Source organism: Chanos chanos, chromosome 9 (genome assembly GCF_902362185.1).
Source record: "Chanos chanos chromosome 9, fChaCha1.1, whole genome shotgun sequence".
Classification (NCBI taxonomy): Eukaryota; Metazoa; Chordata; class Actinopteri; order Gonorynchiformes; family Chanidae; genus Chanos; species Chanos chanos.
In genome coordinates, this window is record NC_044503.1 from 8,174,118 (window position 1) to 8,188,871 (window position 14,754).

At 44.4% G+C, this 14,754-nt stretch overlaps 1 protein-coding gene across 1 annotated transcript; it reads left to right on the forward strand.

Annotated features, from left to right (window-relative positions):
- The first annotated feature begins 542 nt into the window (after positions 1-542).
- rfx2 (regulatory factor X, 2 (influences HLA class II expression)) lies at positions 543-14,560 on the forward strand. Its single transcript, XM_030784635.1, has 17 exons — positions 543-647; positions 1,763-1,852; positions 2,526-2,605; positions 3,256-3,520; positions 5,065-5,139; positions 6,850-7,031; positions 7,277-7,396; positions 8,021-8,142; positions 8,651-8,769; positions 10,817-10,929; positions 11,489-11,640; positions 11,779-11,876; positions 11,998-12,147; positions 12,712-12,920; positions 13,850-14,003; positions 14,235-14,277; positions 14,439-14,560. The coding sequence occupies exons 1-17, from the start codon at positions 543-545 to the stop codon at positions 14,558-14,560; spliced, it is 2,199 nt and encodes a 732-aa protein (XP_030640495.1).
- Positions 14,561-14,754: the final 194 nt, after the last annotated feature.

Consider the following 14,754-nt stretch of genomic DNA (forward strand, 5'->3'; position numbering starts at 1 on the left):
GAGGGTTATCCGGGGAGTTTCTTTTTAGTGCAAAGGCCTTCTTCTTCTTCTTTTTCTTTTTTTTTTTTTTTTTGCATTAGTCACAATTGTTTTGGTTTTTTTTTTTTCCTCAAAGTTGAGTTTGTCTCCCTCTCGGCGGACCCGGCGCGGGCGTCGGTTGTGATTGGGTTTTTAATGTGGCTTTTGTTCTTATGGCCATAATGAGGGGCAGAGGTGAGCTACCTCCTGGAGGGTTGTGGTTGACTCAGCCTGACTTGGCTTGACTGGTCCCTTCCTGGCTAATGTGAATGCTCTAGCCTCTTGGAAGAGGCTAGTGTGAAAAGGCCCTTTGTTGGACCTGTTGGCACATGCGTGGAGTTTGTCTCTGAGTGGGCTGCCCTTATCCTCTCCTCTCTGCCACTTTTAAGAGCGCATAGTCTTTTTTCCTTAGTGCCCTGTCCTCTTTAGTCTTTTTCTCTCTCTTCTCTTCTCTCCTCTCCTCTCCCACACTCACTCACTCTCTCTCTCTCTCTCTTTTGTGTGTGTTTTTTACAGAGACTATCATGCAGAACTCAGAGGGAGGTACTGACTCGGCGTCCAGTGTGGCGCTACGTACGTCCACTTCTGCCCAGGCGCCTGTGGTCCAGCCCGTCCCAGCCTCCCAACAGGTACACACACATACACACTCTCTCACACACACACACACACACACACTCTCTTGAAATCTACCCCACATACACTGTCAGAGGAATTAATAATTATAAGTAATGAGCAGAAACTATAAGCTCTGAGTAAACAGAGGGTTGTGAGTTCAAAGCCCATGTTGGTTCGGTGCCAGCATGTCCCCAGGCAACAAACTCAAGTCAAAGGTTGTACCCAAAGTGACCTTTGACACAGAAAGTAATCATTTTTAAGCTGCTTTGAGTAAAGACTTCAGCTGATAGAATGAATGTCAACAATCACCTGTTGAAAACATAAATCGATAACCAAATGGATGAATCTTTTTTTTTTTTTTTTTTTTTTTCCCTTTCTTTCTTTTTATTCATGACTTTCAGTGGTTTCTTCAGTTCCTGTTACTAAGAAGTAAAATGCGTCTTGGATCAGTCACAAATATTGTGAGATCTGTTCATGAAAGAACATGCCTCAAACAAAGACTTGTGCTGTCAAACCCATTTGAAGTTATTAACTGTCACAGTTCCTCACGTGGCTGTTGGATATTAGTTTTGAACCAGGGTTTTACCAGGGAGTTCCAGAGAAGCCTATTTATAGTATAGGGTATATTATAACCTATATATAATCATAGGTTCATATTTTTGAGGCAGGAGGTGGCACCACTTTTTACTTGATGAGATCATGTTTACGTGACACACAGGTGTGTGTGTGTGTGTGTGTGTGTGTGTGTGTGTGTGTTGCAGTTTTACACAACTAGACTGAATACTTTTTTTTTTTTTCTTGAGAACAAGTTGAACACTTGAGTTTTGTGTCAACCAAGTGATATGTGTATGCAGCCAGCAGACAAAGAAAGAACATTTCTCTAACAAACACCCAAAGGCTTGTGTGTGTGTGTGCTGGAATGTGACAGAGTGACTAAGGGGCTGAGTATTTGAAACATGTTCTTCTGTAATATCGTCTTATCAGTTTCAAGACCAGAGGCACACAGAAATATGGCGCACTTTTAATATCCATGTTGAATTTTGAATTCCAGAACCTTCCTTTACATTTGAAATGGGAGAATAATTTTGTTTGTGTGTGTCGTTTTTGTTTATTTATTTATTTTTAACAGAGAGTGCTTGTTCAGGCCACAGGTTCCTCACAGAAAGGAGCCCAGGTACAGCAGCTCACCGTACCCAGAGTACAACAGGTCCCCCAGCAGGTACACACACACACACACACACACCAACTCTTCTGACACGCACCCAACGCAACAGCTCTATTTTCTCTCTCTCTCTCTCCTCTGCTTATATCCATCACTCCATGGCTCATCCTGTCTTCTCTTTCCCTCTGTCTCTACGACCATCTCTTCTCTCGTGAGAATGAAAACCTCTGGCTTTCAGAAACGCGTGGAAATACCGCTGCGTTGAATTGTTAGGTATAGGTTATAGCTTTTTTTTCTTTTCGTTCTTTTTTTTAATTATGTAAAAGTTTCAGACTGTTCAGACGAAGTCTCGTAATGAGAATTGCACAGTTGGGCTTTTTCTCCTCGTTACCCCCACACTTTGTTCAAGCTGCCACCTACTGACTGCAGCGTGAACATATTATTGATGGTAGATCTGTAATTATATCAAGCTCTTTCATGATCAGACGTTGCACCAAAATGAAGCTTTTCCCCCTTGTGCAGCTTTTGACGTGAGGGAATTTCTATTTGATTTGATTTGATTTGATTGAAACAGGTATTGCAAATGATCTAAATTTAAGCCTTGATCCAAGGTGAAAGAAATGGCTAAAGAGTGTTTTTTTTTTTCTCTCTCTCTCTCGGTCCCCCTCTCCCTCTCTCTCTCTCTCTCTCTCTCTCTCTCTCTCTCTCTCTCTCTCTCTCTCTCTCTGAGGTCCAACAGGTCCAGCACGTGTACCCTTCCCAGGTGCAGTACGTGGAGGGTGGAGAGGCCGTCTACCCTAATGGCACCATGTAAGCTTCTGCATCTTCCTCACACTAGCTAGGAAGGGAAATTGAAATCTGATTGGTCAGAATGACCCAATACCTCATTAACATGGCCTTTACAGCCTTTACAGTGACCAGAAGAATCTGGTGATTCTTGTTTGTGTTTGGTAGCTTTAAGAGACAACTATTCTGCTATTCTAACCATTGCTTTAAAAATCTGGTGGGAAAAAATGTACTAAAAACAAGAGCCTTATGGATTATGGATCCATGAGTCTCGGTTCCTGTTACGTCATGTGGTATTCATTAGAATATCGTTAAAAGTCAATTAAACGTGTTTGTGTGGGTTTGAACTTCAAACTAGTCCGAATGGCTCTGTTTACTGATTTGCTTGAAAAAATCGTAGAAATGTTTCTCCTTTAGAACTACATGCCAAAAAAACCAAACACCGGACTTTCTTAACTGTAATTTTGTCACGAAAAGGTTGTTTCGTTTGAAATTGTAGGCAGGCTGTGACTCTGTGTTTTGCCCCCCCCCACCCCCCAAATCATTTTCTGTCTCATGCTGTCTATCCATAATGCTGCATCCCCATGTAGTAGTGTTTTAGAAAGTGTCTAGAAAATTAGTTTAACTCGTTCTCTCTCTCTCTCTCTCTCTCTCTCTCTCTCTCTCTCGCTCAGTCGCACTGCTTACTCCTATAACCCAGACGCCCAGCTGTACGGACAGGGCAGTGGCGGAGCTTACTTTGACTCTCAGGCCGGCAGTACCCAGGTCACCACCGTGGTGTCGTCTGCCAGCGGAGTGCCACCACACGGCATGGTCGGCATTGCCATGGACGTGGGTGGCAGTCAGATCATCTCCAGTGGCAGCGCCTACTTAATCCACGGAGGCATGGAGGGAGGCCGTCACCATAGCTCCCACTCCTCACGCTCCTCCTCTGCAATGGTATGACTGGCTACGCTCTCCTCCTCCTCCTCCTCCTCCTCCTCCTCTAAGAGATTTAAAAAGCTCTGTCGACTAGCACGGGAGCGGAGTTTTACTTCAGCTGCGCTGTGTAGAGGAATTCGTCGAGTTTCGAAAAAGAAAAAAGCAATCTGTTTCCCGCTGTAGAATCGAAGAAAAGGGTTTCGAAAAAGGAAGTGAAATTTCAGTTTAAGGGTTACATTTTTAGAATTCCATCCCCTCTTTAGCAAAAAAAAAAAATTAAATTCTCCTTCTCCTTCTCTCTTTCTGTCTTTATTTATTCCACAAAAAAAGATTTTTTTTTTTTTGAATCTCTGAGCCTAAACGATTTGTCCCTCGCTCTGCCATCTGTGTACCTCAGTCAAAATCACCACTCGCGTCTGAGTGGTGTACAAGGTTTTTCTTTTTTTTTTTTTTTTTTTCTTCCTCCTTTCTTGCTGGCTGGATCCTGTGCGCGGTACAGCGCTAGCTAACGGAGCAGGATGGAGACAGAGACAGAGACGGAGGAAGAAGGGCCTTTTTTGGCTTAAATTATTCAGTGTTGCCTTGTTTTAGCGTTTTGTTTTTTTTTTTCCTCACAGGCACTTCAGTGCCCCGCGAAACAAAACGACTCAGGGGACTCATTACCATTTGGCCAAGGGCCCTCGGGTGCCTTTTAAAGACTTGGAAGGAAGCCCATTTTTTTTCCCTATTTCTTTCTTTCTTTCTTTCTTTCTTTTTCTTCTTTTTTTTTTTTCTTTTCAAGTTTTGCCACTATATACCACACATCTCCCTGTGGCTCCCTCTTTCTTTCACCTCTCACTGCTTCTTCATTCTGTGGCTTTAAAAACAAGTCTCTCAGATTTGTCATTCGCTGCGTCCGAACCCCCCCCCCCCCCCCCCCCCCCCCCCCAGCGTAACTTTTAGTTACTTTAACCAGCTGATGATGCATCACAGCCATTTCTTCCAAATATGTGTTTTTTGGGTTTTTTCTGTCTTATCTTAGAGGAGAAGAGTTTGTTTGAATCAGGCTGTAGTTTTTCGTTTTTCCAGGATTTAAGTGTGCGAAGTTTCTCCAGAGCGGCTGGGGGAAAAACTGTCGACTCATTGGTGTTTGGGAGAAGCGTGACCTCTTTGCCCCGTGTACGCAACATATTTGCATACATTAGTGTGTCGGACAAGGAGGAACGTCAGTCTGCAGCTTAACCCCCTCAGTCCCTTCATTTGCATGCCTTTTGTCAACCAATAATGAATTTGGCCGCAACACTGACTGAGTTTAATGGAAATGCCCAGATCTGGCTGCAGCTAACAGTCTTATTTCCTTTTCTGTTTTTTTTTTTTTGTTTTTTTTTTTTTTCTTTTGTGTGTGTTTTTTGTTTTCCCTGTCGTCCCCCTTTTTCTCTTCCTTTTTTCTCTCTTTTTCTCTTTCTCTCTCTCTCTCCACCCCCCCCCCCCCCACCTCCTTACCTCCTCATACTTTCTCCCTGTTTTTATCCCCCTCTCATCCTCCCTGTTATATTTTTGCATGCTCCTTTTTTTTTCTTTAGCTTGAAATGGCGATTGAAAACCTCCAAAAGTCTGAAGGGATTGCCTCTCACAAAAGCAGCCTGCTCAACAGCCATGTAAGTCAACCAGGAACTTTATTTAAAAACAAAACAAAAAAAAAAAACAAAACAAAAAGAGGGAACGAAGAGAAAAGTAAAATAAAAAACAAAAGGCTTTGCCTCTATCTGCCTGCTAACCTCCTGTCACTCACATGAGCATGCTGATCACTTTTGCTTCCATGTGTTTTTTTTTTTTCCCTTTTTTTTTTTTTTCCCCTTTTTTTTTTTTGCATTTAAACCATCATCAGAGAGAGACAAGGTCGACCCCGCCCGAAGGAAAAGTCTGCCCCCAAAACGTATTCATCCATTTGAATCCGCTCCGGCCCATTGATTTAATGAAACGCTCGGATGGTCACGGCTCATCCCCGCGTCCTTAACTTTTATTAGCATGTTACGTGTAGGGATTCAAGGATTTTGAATCGAGAGAGGCCCGGCCGTTCGGATCGCCGACGGGACCGGCCTCTCGTCCGAAAAAAAGACTTCGGAGTTCAGAGCAACAGGGAAAGCTGAGCCAAAAAACCGAAAGAGGGTCAGTTGTAACGTTGACATTTTTACAAGTTCGGTGGAAACTATAGTGATGTATTTACGTTTACATATTTAATGATGTCATCGATCCCTCCAGTGAACAGCTTTTCACCTTTTTTTTTTTTTTTTTTTTTTTCCGACTGGATGAAATGTCAGAGTTACAACTGGCCCCTGTCAGAATTTTTTTTTTTTCTTTTTTTTTTTTTTCCCCCATTTTCCCCTCTACGCCATTAAATGTAGAAGTAAACCATCACGCTGCTTCACACACAATATCTTCCCAGGTGGGCAGCCCGCCTGAGGCTACTGAAAGCTTCTTCTGGGTGTGCAGATTGTATAATTGCACTGTTGAACCTGTCCATCCTGAGAGAGGAGTCAATGTACATCTTTATCTCTTCGACTCGATGTCAGTTACGCTTTTGGACAGATCTGTCACTCAGAGTGTCATTTGTGCAGAGATGTGTATTGTTTGAGCTGGGGATATTTTTATTTGATTTGATTTTAATTTTTTTTTTTTTCCTTGAGATGTCCGGTCTGGTCATCTGTTCTTGAGTGCGTTGAGTAGTCTGCCTATCACCACATACACACACACACACACACACACACACACTTCTACACTTACACTTACACTTGCACTTAACGGAGCTCTCCTCCAGAGCCTTAGAGCTACGCTAGAGTAAACAGTTATGCTCAGAATGTTTACAAACATGTAATTATACACCGTAATGGCATTACTTCCCCCCTCTTACGCTGAAAATAGTCGCTCTGTGCGTCAGCCCCTGTCTCTGTTTGAGGTTTGACGGTTACGGGCTGCGCTGCTGGGTGCTGCGTTGCTCCAATTATTCCATCAAACTCTCTACGCTTATCTTAGTCTGTCTGAAGCAAAATGGATTTGAATGGTTATTTTACCTCCCAACCCCCGTGTTTCCCACAGCCAGATGTCAAACACGTTTTACACTTGATGGGGGGGTTGTGGTTTTTTTTTTTTTTCGTTTTGTTTACCGTCTCGGTTTGTAAATTCAGATTATTTTTACGCCCATATTGGCATGTAATGATAGATCCGAGATCATTTGTTAGTTTTTTGTGAGTTTCTGTTTGTCAAAGCCTGGGAGAACGATGTAATAAAGTCTCCCACCAACCATGGCACGCGTTCACAGCATGCGTCTGACGGCCCGCGTGTGTGTGTGTGTGTGTCTTGTGTTTTAGTTACAGTGGCTGTTGGATAACTACGAAACGGCGGAGGGTGTGAGTCTTCCACGGAGCTGTCTCTATAACCACTACCTGAGACATTGCCAAGAGCAGAAACTGGACCCGGTCAACGCCGCCTCGTTTGGGAAACTCATCCGCTCTGTCTTTATGGGCCTCAGAACCCGTCGCCTTGGCACCAGGTCCTTATCCACTCTGCTGCTTCTTAATGAAATCTATACTTTTAAAATCAGACCTCGTCACGTTATTTCTGGAAGTGTTTAAAGAAAGAGTTTATTCATCGCTCGGTCTCTTCTTGTGTGGAAGTACAGATGCTCTAGACAGCTCTGGGTGGTTCAGAGGAGATGACATTGCACTTGGGTCAGTAAAAAGCTGACTTTTTTTTTTCCCTCTCTTCTTCTGTCCCTGACCGTCTTTCTGTCCTCAGAGGAAACTCAAAGTACCATTACTATGGCATTCGCCTGAAACCTGACTCTCCACTCAACCGCCTGCAGGAGGATTCCCAGTACATGGCAATGAGACAGCAACCTGTCCACCAGAAACAGAGGTCAGAATCCTGATGTCTCTGCCCCCCCCCCCCCATCTCCATCTCTCTATCTGTCTCTATCTCTCTGTCTCTGTGTCTGAATGTCTGTCTCATCTCTGTGTCTTTGTATCTGTTTCTGTATCTCTGTCTCTCTATCTCTCCATCTCTGTCTATCTCTATCTCTCTGTCTCTGTGTCTGAATGTCTGTCTCATCTCCATGTCTTTGCATCTGTTTCTATATCTCTGTCTCTCTATCTCTCCATCTCTGTCTATCTCTATCTCTCTGTCTCTGTGTCTGAATGTCTGTCTCATCTCTATGTCTTTGCATCTGTTTCTATATCTCTGTCTATCTGTATCTCTGTCTCTATCTATCTGTCTCTCTATCTGTCTCTCTATCTCTTTCAGATAAAAACACATAACTCAAAGCCTTTTCACTTCCCCCCCCCCCCAACCCTTCCCCCATCGCTCTGAAATGTTAAATCAGCCAGTAAAATAGCGTTTTGATTCAGGTGTCCGCCCTAACCCTCTTCCAGTGGCACCTGCTCCCACTGTAGTCTCTGTAGGAAAGAGTTCTCCCGCTCCCAGCCCGCCCCCCCCCCCCCCCCGCCGCCATCACAGCTGTGCTTCCCTCTGCCCCGTCTGCAGGTTTAAGCCCCTCCAGAAGGTGGACGGCATGGGCGACGGCCTGTCCGGGGGCTCCCAGCACTCAGCCAGCACCCCGGAGCAGTCTGTAGCTGTTCAGAGCCAACATCACCAACAGTACATCGGTAATAAGACCAGTCATTATCACACGGTCATCAGCAGTTACGATCAGCGGTGCATAGGTCGCTGAGATTACTGTTGCATTATCGTTAAACACACAAACAAATGGGAGGACCTTGTGTTTCAAAACCAAATCAAACTGCAGTAAATGTCAGAAATGGATATGCACTGTTTCCTACGTGGAAGACTAAAATGAAGGTAGTTTCAAGTTACAGCTGTGCAAAGTGAACATGATTAAGAGAAGATTAGAATGAGTGCTTTTCTACGGTTACAAAAGCTGATTCTGGAAAAATCCATTGTGATTCATATCCTTTTAAGCCTGTTAGAAGATGCACTTAGATTTAGCCGTACGGATGACAGTATTGTGTTGCAAAACTTGCACTGACTTTGCAGTGAGTAATATTTAGCCTGTGACAGGTCATTCCAGTGTACTGTTAGCTTGACCTACTTTGTGTGTGTGTGTGTGTGTGTGTGTGTGTGTGTGTTTGTGTTTGTGTTCTTACGCTTGTGCAGACGTGTCTCATGCCCTGCCCCCGTTCCCCTCCCTGGATTTGGGTTCCACCCCTCTGCCCGAACGCATCACTATGAATGACGTGAAGAAACTTCAGAACCTCTACAGGGACCACTGTGAGGTACAGCCTCACTTGTACTCTCTCTCTCTCTCTGTCTCTCTCTCTCTCCCTCTCTCTCTCTCTCTCTCTGTCTCTCTGTTGCAGAGGGACTGTCTTCGTTCTCTCTCTGTGCTTCTCCTGTCATTCAGTGTGTCAGCGGAGTGAATCCGGGGCCCGACACCTCCCATAGCGTCGGTATCCGAATGTTTGCGTGGCTCCGCGCTCCTCTCTCTAACGAAGCGGTGCCGTGGAGGCGGAATAATACGCTCCGTAATCGGAATTCAGGATGTGTAACAGACACGTTTCATCTCGGAGCTTTCTCCCGAAATGGGAAGGTTTCCCGCGTCCCGAAGCTTCATTAAATTTTCTCGACGCTAAGCTTCATCATGTTATATTAGTCCTGCCCTCCCCGGCCCAGCCCACCCCTTGTCCAGACTCAAACACCACACACCTTTTGTTCCAATGCTCTTTCATCTCGCCATGGCTTTCAAGACATGCCAATTAACCTTTCAGCCAGCAGGGTGGACGGCTCCGTGTCTCTGTGTCTGGTTCCCCTACCTCCCTGTGGGCTTTTGTGGCCACTTGTCTGTGAATGTACAAATCTATTTATGGCTTTGTCTGAGGAGAGGATTTCTTGTCACTTTTGTTGAGCTTTGTGGTTTGGCTTTGAGAATATCCTCTGTTTCCTTTGAGAGGTTTTGTTTCTTAATGAGTTTATCATTTAGGTATTATGTGAGCTTAAAAGTTAAGGTGAAGTTTTAATAAACACTTTTTAGAGACGTATCCCCCGACTTACGACGGCGTATCTGTGGATTTAAGCGCTTTACTTAGATGGGTGTTTGGAGAGGACCCACTGAGACAAGATAAATTGCTGTCATACTCAAATGCGTTCGGGCAACGCTTAACGTTTTTCTCCCGTCTGCTCGTCTTTAATAAATACCGTCTTTTTTTTTTTCTTTACGGGCACAGAGTTTTCCCTCTTGGAGGAAATCTGGAGGTAAAAAAAAACCCACTTGTTTGTCGGAGCAGGGGAATTCTCCTTTTTGTTTTGGAGTGTGGTGTTTTGAGCAGTTGCCGGGGGCAACGGTAAACAAGGTTGCCATGGCGACCTGGCGAGGAAGCCAAAACATTATCATGTGATTGAGGCGAAAAGCTATACGACTCTGTAACTGGATATAGGGCAAGTATCCGGCCAGAAGAGAATCTCTTAGCCTGGTGTGAATCATAGTGAATGGAGACAGTGTACGAAGTATTCACAAATAGAACACATTCGCTGTTTCACTTCTGCTGAAGAGGCCAAAAAAACAAAAAGGGGAAAAAAAAACGGCTGTGGTTCCAGATACACCCTGTTACTGAATCATTGTCCTTTCATTCTACTGTGTTTGTATTTTAAAGCCGTTTTTTTTTTTTTTTTGCATGTATGCACTCGTTTTTGAGTTTGATTCGCTCTGAGATTTTGTGCTTCTTTTCGGAGAGAATAAGTCACTAAGCTGATTTATGGAATGAATCTAGAATTTTTCCCCAAAGGGAGAGATTAGGTCCTCTACAGCAAAGTGCTTCCATTTGTAAGTTTATGGTGACTCAGCCTCCAGGAGAGCAGAAGTCAAGGACAAACCCAGATATGAAGAAAACATTCAAAAGCAAACAAAACACTAATGTATATAATATACAGATGTGTGTGTGTGTGATGTATATACATACAGTATGGAAACTGTATTTTAATATGGGAAACTTAAGAAATGAAATCCAAAGTAAATGAGAGGACCCTTCCAACGGTGAGGACAGTGTGAAATAACGGTTTGTAGCTCTGAGAAAGTTTTCTGTGCAGCGATACGACTTTTGAAATAATTTGTGTCAGTAGCGTATACACATCTGTCCTTAGAGAACAGTAGAAACTGGACAGATTGTTTATTTAAGCGGTAAATTCGGTACCAGAGTAAATTAGAGTATGTTAGCTTGGGCATTCTTTGTCATAATTTTTTGGTGTTGGGAAGCTTTGTGTTGGTGGAGTTCCAGACTGGTTGCTAAGTTACCGCTTTATGTGTTTCTCTCATTCCGTCTCTCTCAGGCTACTTTGGACGTGGTGATGAACCTGCAGTTTCACTTCATTGAGAAGCTTTGGCAGACTTTTTGGTATTCAACAGCGCCATCTAGTGACAGCTCCACCACCATTCCTAACAGGTCAAATATGACTGCTATGTTCCAGTCGTCCAATCGGTTTAAATGGGTCCAATCTCATGTGAAAGGCAACAGCTGTCTAAAGAAACTCTAACCACCTGAAGTGTTTTACTTGACGTTTTTATGTCGTGCATTAAAACAGCTTCACATTCATCACTGTTATTCAGGGTTCTAACATATTTTTTTTTGGTATTTGGTATGGTAAGGTTAAGTTACAGTTTTTATATATATATATATATATATATATATATATATATATATATATAAATAATATAAGCACTTATATAATATACTGAAAATGTGGGGTTATATGTGTTGTAATTTTTGGCGTAATGGTACTGATGTAGGATCAGCTCCCCTTGGTGCATATAACTGTATTTATGAAGACTGTGAATGACAAAAACTGATTCCTATATCAGTATCTGCTGTAACCATCGAATACATATGGGCCCTGCAGTCTGAATGAGCCTGTAACGGTTTCTAACTATTTGACTCTCTCTGTGTGTGTGTGTGTGTCTGTGTGTGTGTGTGTGTGTGTGTGTGTGTGCGTGCATGCGTGCAGTGATGAGGACATGGAGGGGGTGATTCCCAGAGAGAAGCTGGTTGCTCTGTGTAAGTACGAGCCAGTGAAGCAGTGGATGAGGAGCTGCGATCACATTCTGTACCAGGCCCTGGTGGAGATCCTCATCCCCGACGTGCTACGGCCCGTCCCCAGTCAGTCCAGTACCCGCTCACTCACTCACTTTATAACGTTTTACTATCCAACAACAAGAGAGACTTTCTGTTTTTGCTGGCTTTCTCCCAGTCATCACCTAGTTCTGATTTATTAAAGTGTACTGTTCTCTGCTTCAGGTACCCTGACTCAGGCCATCCGAAACTTTGCCAAGAGTCTGGAGGGCTGGCTGACTTCAGCTATGAGCGATTTCCCACAAGAAATAGTTCGCACTAAGGTACCGGCTCATCTTAAACGTCTCTTCGCTTAACCCGTTTGACTCGTGATGTTGTAACGAGAGTTTTTTTTTTTAGTTTGCTTCTCGGTGACGGCTCGGTTGTTTTTGTTTGGCTGCGCAGGCGGCGGTGGTGAGCGCGTTTGCGCAGACGCTGCGCAGATACACGTCCCTGAACCACCTGGCCCAGGCTGCGCGTGCAGTGTTGCAGAACACATCCCAGATTAACCAGATGCTGAGTGACCTCAACCGGGTGGACTTTGCCAATGTCCAGGTGTTTTCCCTCTCTTTCTCTCTCTCTCTCTCTCTCTCTCCCCCTGCTGTGATTAATCTTGCCAATATAAAAAATACCATGCAGCTGTAAAGTCTCTGTGATTCAGTGTGTGTGTGTGTGTGTGTGTGTGTGTGTTCTGAGTTGATGCATGCTCACAGTCTTCATGCTGTCACTGTGTCCTGTGCCAGATGACAGAAAATATGCATGTTTCTGTACTCGTGCTAACCTCCTGCTGTGTTTATGTGTGTGTCTGTGTCAGAGAGAATGATCTTTCTAGGCTCACACGGTGTGTGTATGTGTGTCTGTGTCTGTGTCTGTGTAAGTGTTGTGCCTCATTCTACACAGGATACATATATATGTGTGTGTGTGTGAGAGACAGTGTCTTTTGGCTCATATCTGCGTGTGTGTGTCACATGCATTTGTGTGTTTCTGTGTGAGCGTGCTCTCTCATTCCATACTGTGTGTGTGTGTGTGTGTGAGAGAGAGTAGTTTCTCTTTTGTCATTATGAACTTGTCTCACCCTCTGTGTTTGTGTGTGTGTGTGTGTGTGTGTGTGTGTTACAGGAGCAGGCTTCGTGGGTGTGTCAGTGTGATGAGGCTGTGGTCCAGAGGTTGGAACAGGACTTTAAGGTGACGTTGCAGCAGCAGAGTTCTCTGGACCAGTGGGCTGCTTGGCTGGACAACGTGGTGAACCAGGTCCTCAAACCCCACGAAGGCAGCCCCAGTTTCCCCAGGGCCGCACGGCAGTTCCTGCTCAAATGGTCCTTCTACAGGTAAAGACTGACACGCAGCGTTTTTAAACGTGAAGAAGCCTGACACTGAAAATCCAATCATATGAAAAAAAAAATTGTACACGCAGTTTAGTCTGTCCTCCTTAATCAGTGAACAACCGCCAATAAGTCTAATGGGTAAATCGCCAAGAGGTCAAAATCGCTCCAAAACAGCGGTGGATGTCATTGTTGTCAGCGGTGAAACTGTTTTAGACTGCTGACGGCAGATGGGCCTTAAAAAGTCTAAGTCAAGTCTGTTGCCTGTGGCTGGGATTGCAGTTTCTCACGTGAGACGATGTTTTTGAGCATATATGAATAATACCCTGGGTATATTGAGAAATTACTCAAGTATAACTAAGTCGTTTTAAGAGCGAAGTAAAAACGTGGGATTTCTGTCGTCCAGACTTAACGAGAACAGACGTTTGAGCTGAGGCATGCTTCATAGAGGTGCATTATTGGCGTAGTTACACATTTGGTACATGATACAGTCATACGCACACACACACACACACACACATACACTCTGTTCACTATTGAGGCCTTTCTCACGTTTCCATTTCACACTGTAGGCTCTAATTTAACACGTACCGTTTAACTCCTAAAATTCATCGGTGACGTGCTCTGCCGATTAATGGAACAATAGCAACAACATGCAGATATTGATTAAATGCAATTCAGTGTTAATGAGTAGTATCTAATGGCATTGGTTCAGGTAACTAAATCTCTATTACAGGTATTATGTGCTGGTAAGAGGCAGAATGGTTTTTTTTTTTTTATATCGGCAGATCGAGGCTCCGCGTGCGCGGCGGAGCGTGGGTAACAGAGAGAACCGACATGTTCTGGTTGTTTACTCAGCACGCTCTCTTTGTTTTTTCCCTCTCTCTCTCTCTCCCTCTCTCTTTCTTTCTCCCCTGTGTGTGTTTTTCCTGCAGCTCCATGGTGATCAGGGACCTCACCTTACGCAGCGCTGCCAGCTTTGGCTCGTTCCATCTCATCCGTCTGCTCTACGACGAGTACATGTTTTATCTGGTGGAGCACCGGGTTGCCCAGGCAACCGGGGAAACGCCCATCGCCGTCATGGGAGAGGTGAGCTGAGGAGAGGGAGAGAAAACGCTGCACTTTTTCTTTCTGTTCTATTTTACTAACCCTGTTTTAATACTCTTCCCTTCCTTACAGTGATTGTTCGTGCCGTCGTAGATTTTACTGTGTGTCTGTGATGACTTTACTAATGCATCTTTTTGGGTGTGTAAGAAAAAAAAAGAAAAAATTGACCATCACTGCAAAACTCATTCATTTTGTCTTATCTTTGAACATTAGTTCAGTGACTTGAGCTCGATGATTCCGGGGCTGATGGAGAAAGGTAGGACTCTCTGCCTAATCATTATCTGGCAATGACTCATCTCACCTAAAGATTAGGAGCACTCATTTTCAACACTCACTCGCTCCCTCCCTCTCTCTCCCTCCCTCCGTCTCCCTCCCTCCCGCTCTCCCCCTCTCTCCCTCTCCCTCTCCCTCTCTCAGATCCTTCATTCTCTGATGACATGAGTGACCTGGGTAGTGATGGTGATGTATCCAGGGGCCCTAATGAGCCTGCAGTGAAGAGAGAGAGAATTGAAATCAACCACTCCCTGCAGGAGATCTAAAGACAGGCTGCAGCGGCTGCCTCAGTCACAGCCCAACACAGCAAAGCCCGGGCGTCTCACGCGCGCTCACACACACACACACACACACACACACACACACACACACACACACATAAACATACACAGATGCACGCACGCACACACATACACACACACACACACACACACACACACACTCACACAAATAAACATAC

Coding starts and splice junctions, on each gene's coding strand:
- rfx2 (XM_030784635.1), top strand. CDS start 543: ATGCAGAACTCAGAGGGAGGTACTGACTCGGCGTCCAGTGTGGCGCTA. Junction 8,770..10,816: donor TCTACAGGGACCACTGTGAG/GTACAGCCTCAC, acceptor CGTCTCTCTCAG/GCTACTTTGGACGTGGTGAT. Junction 10,930..11,488: donor TCCACCACCATTCCTAACAG/GTCAAATATGAC, acceptor GCATGCGTGCAG/TGATGAGGACATGGAGGGGG.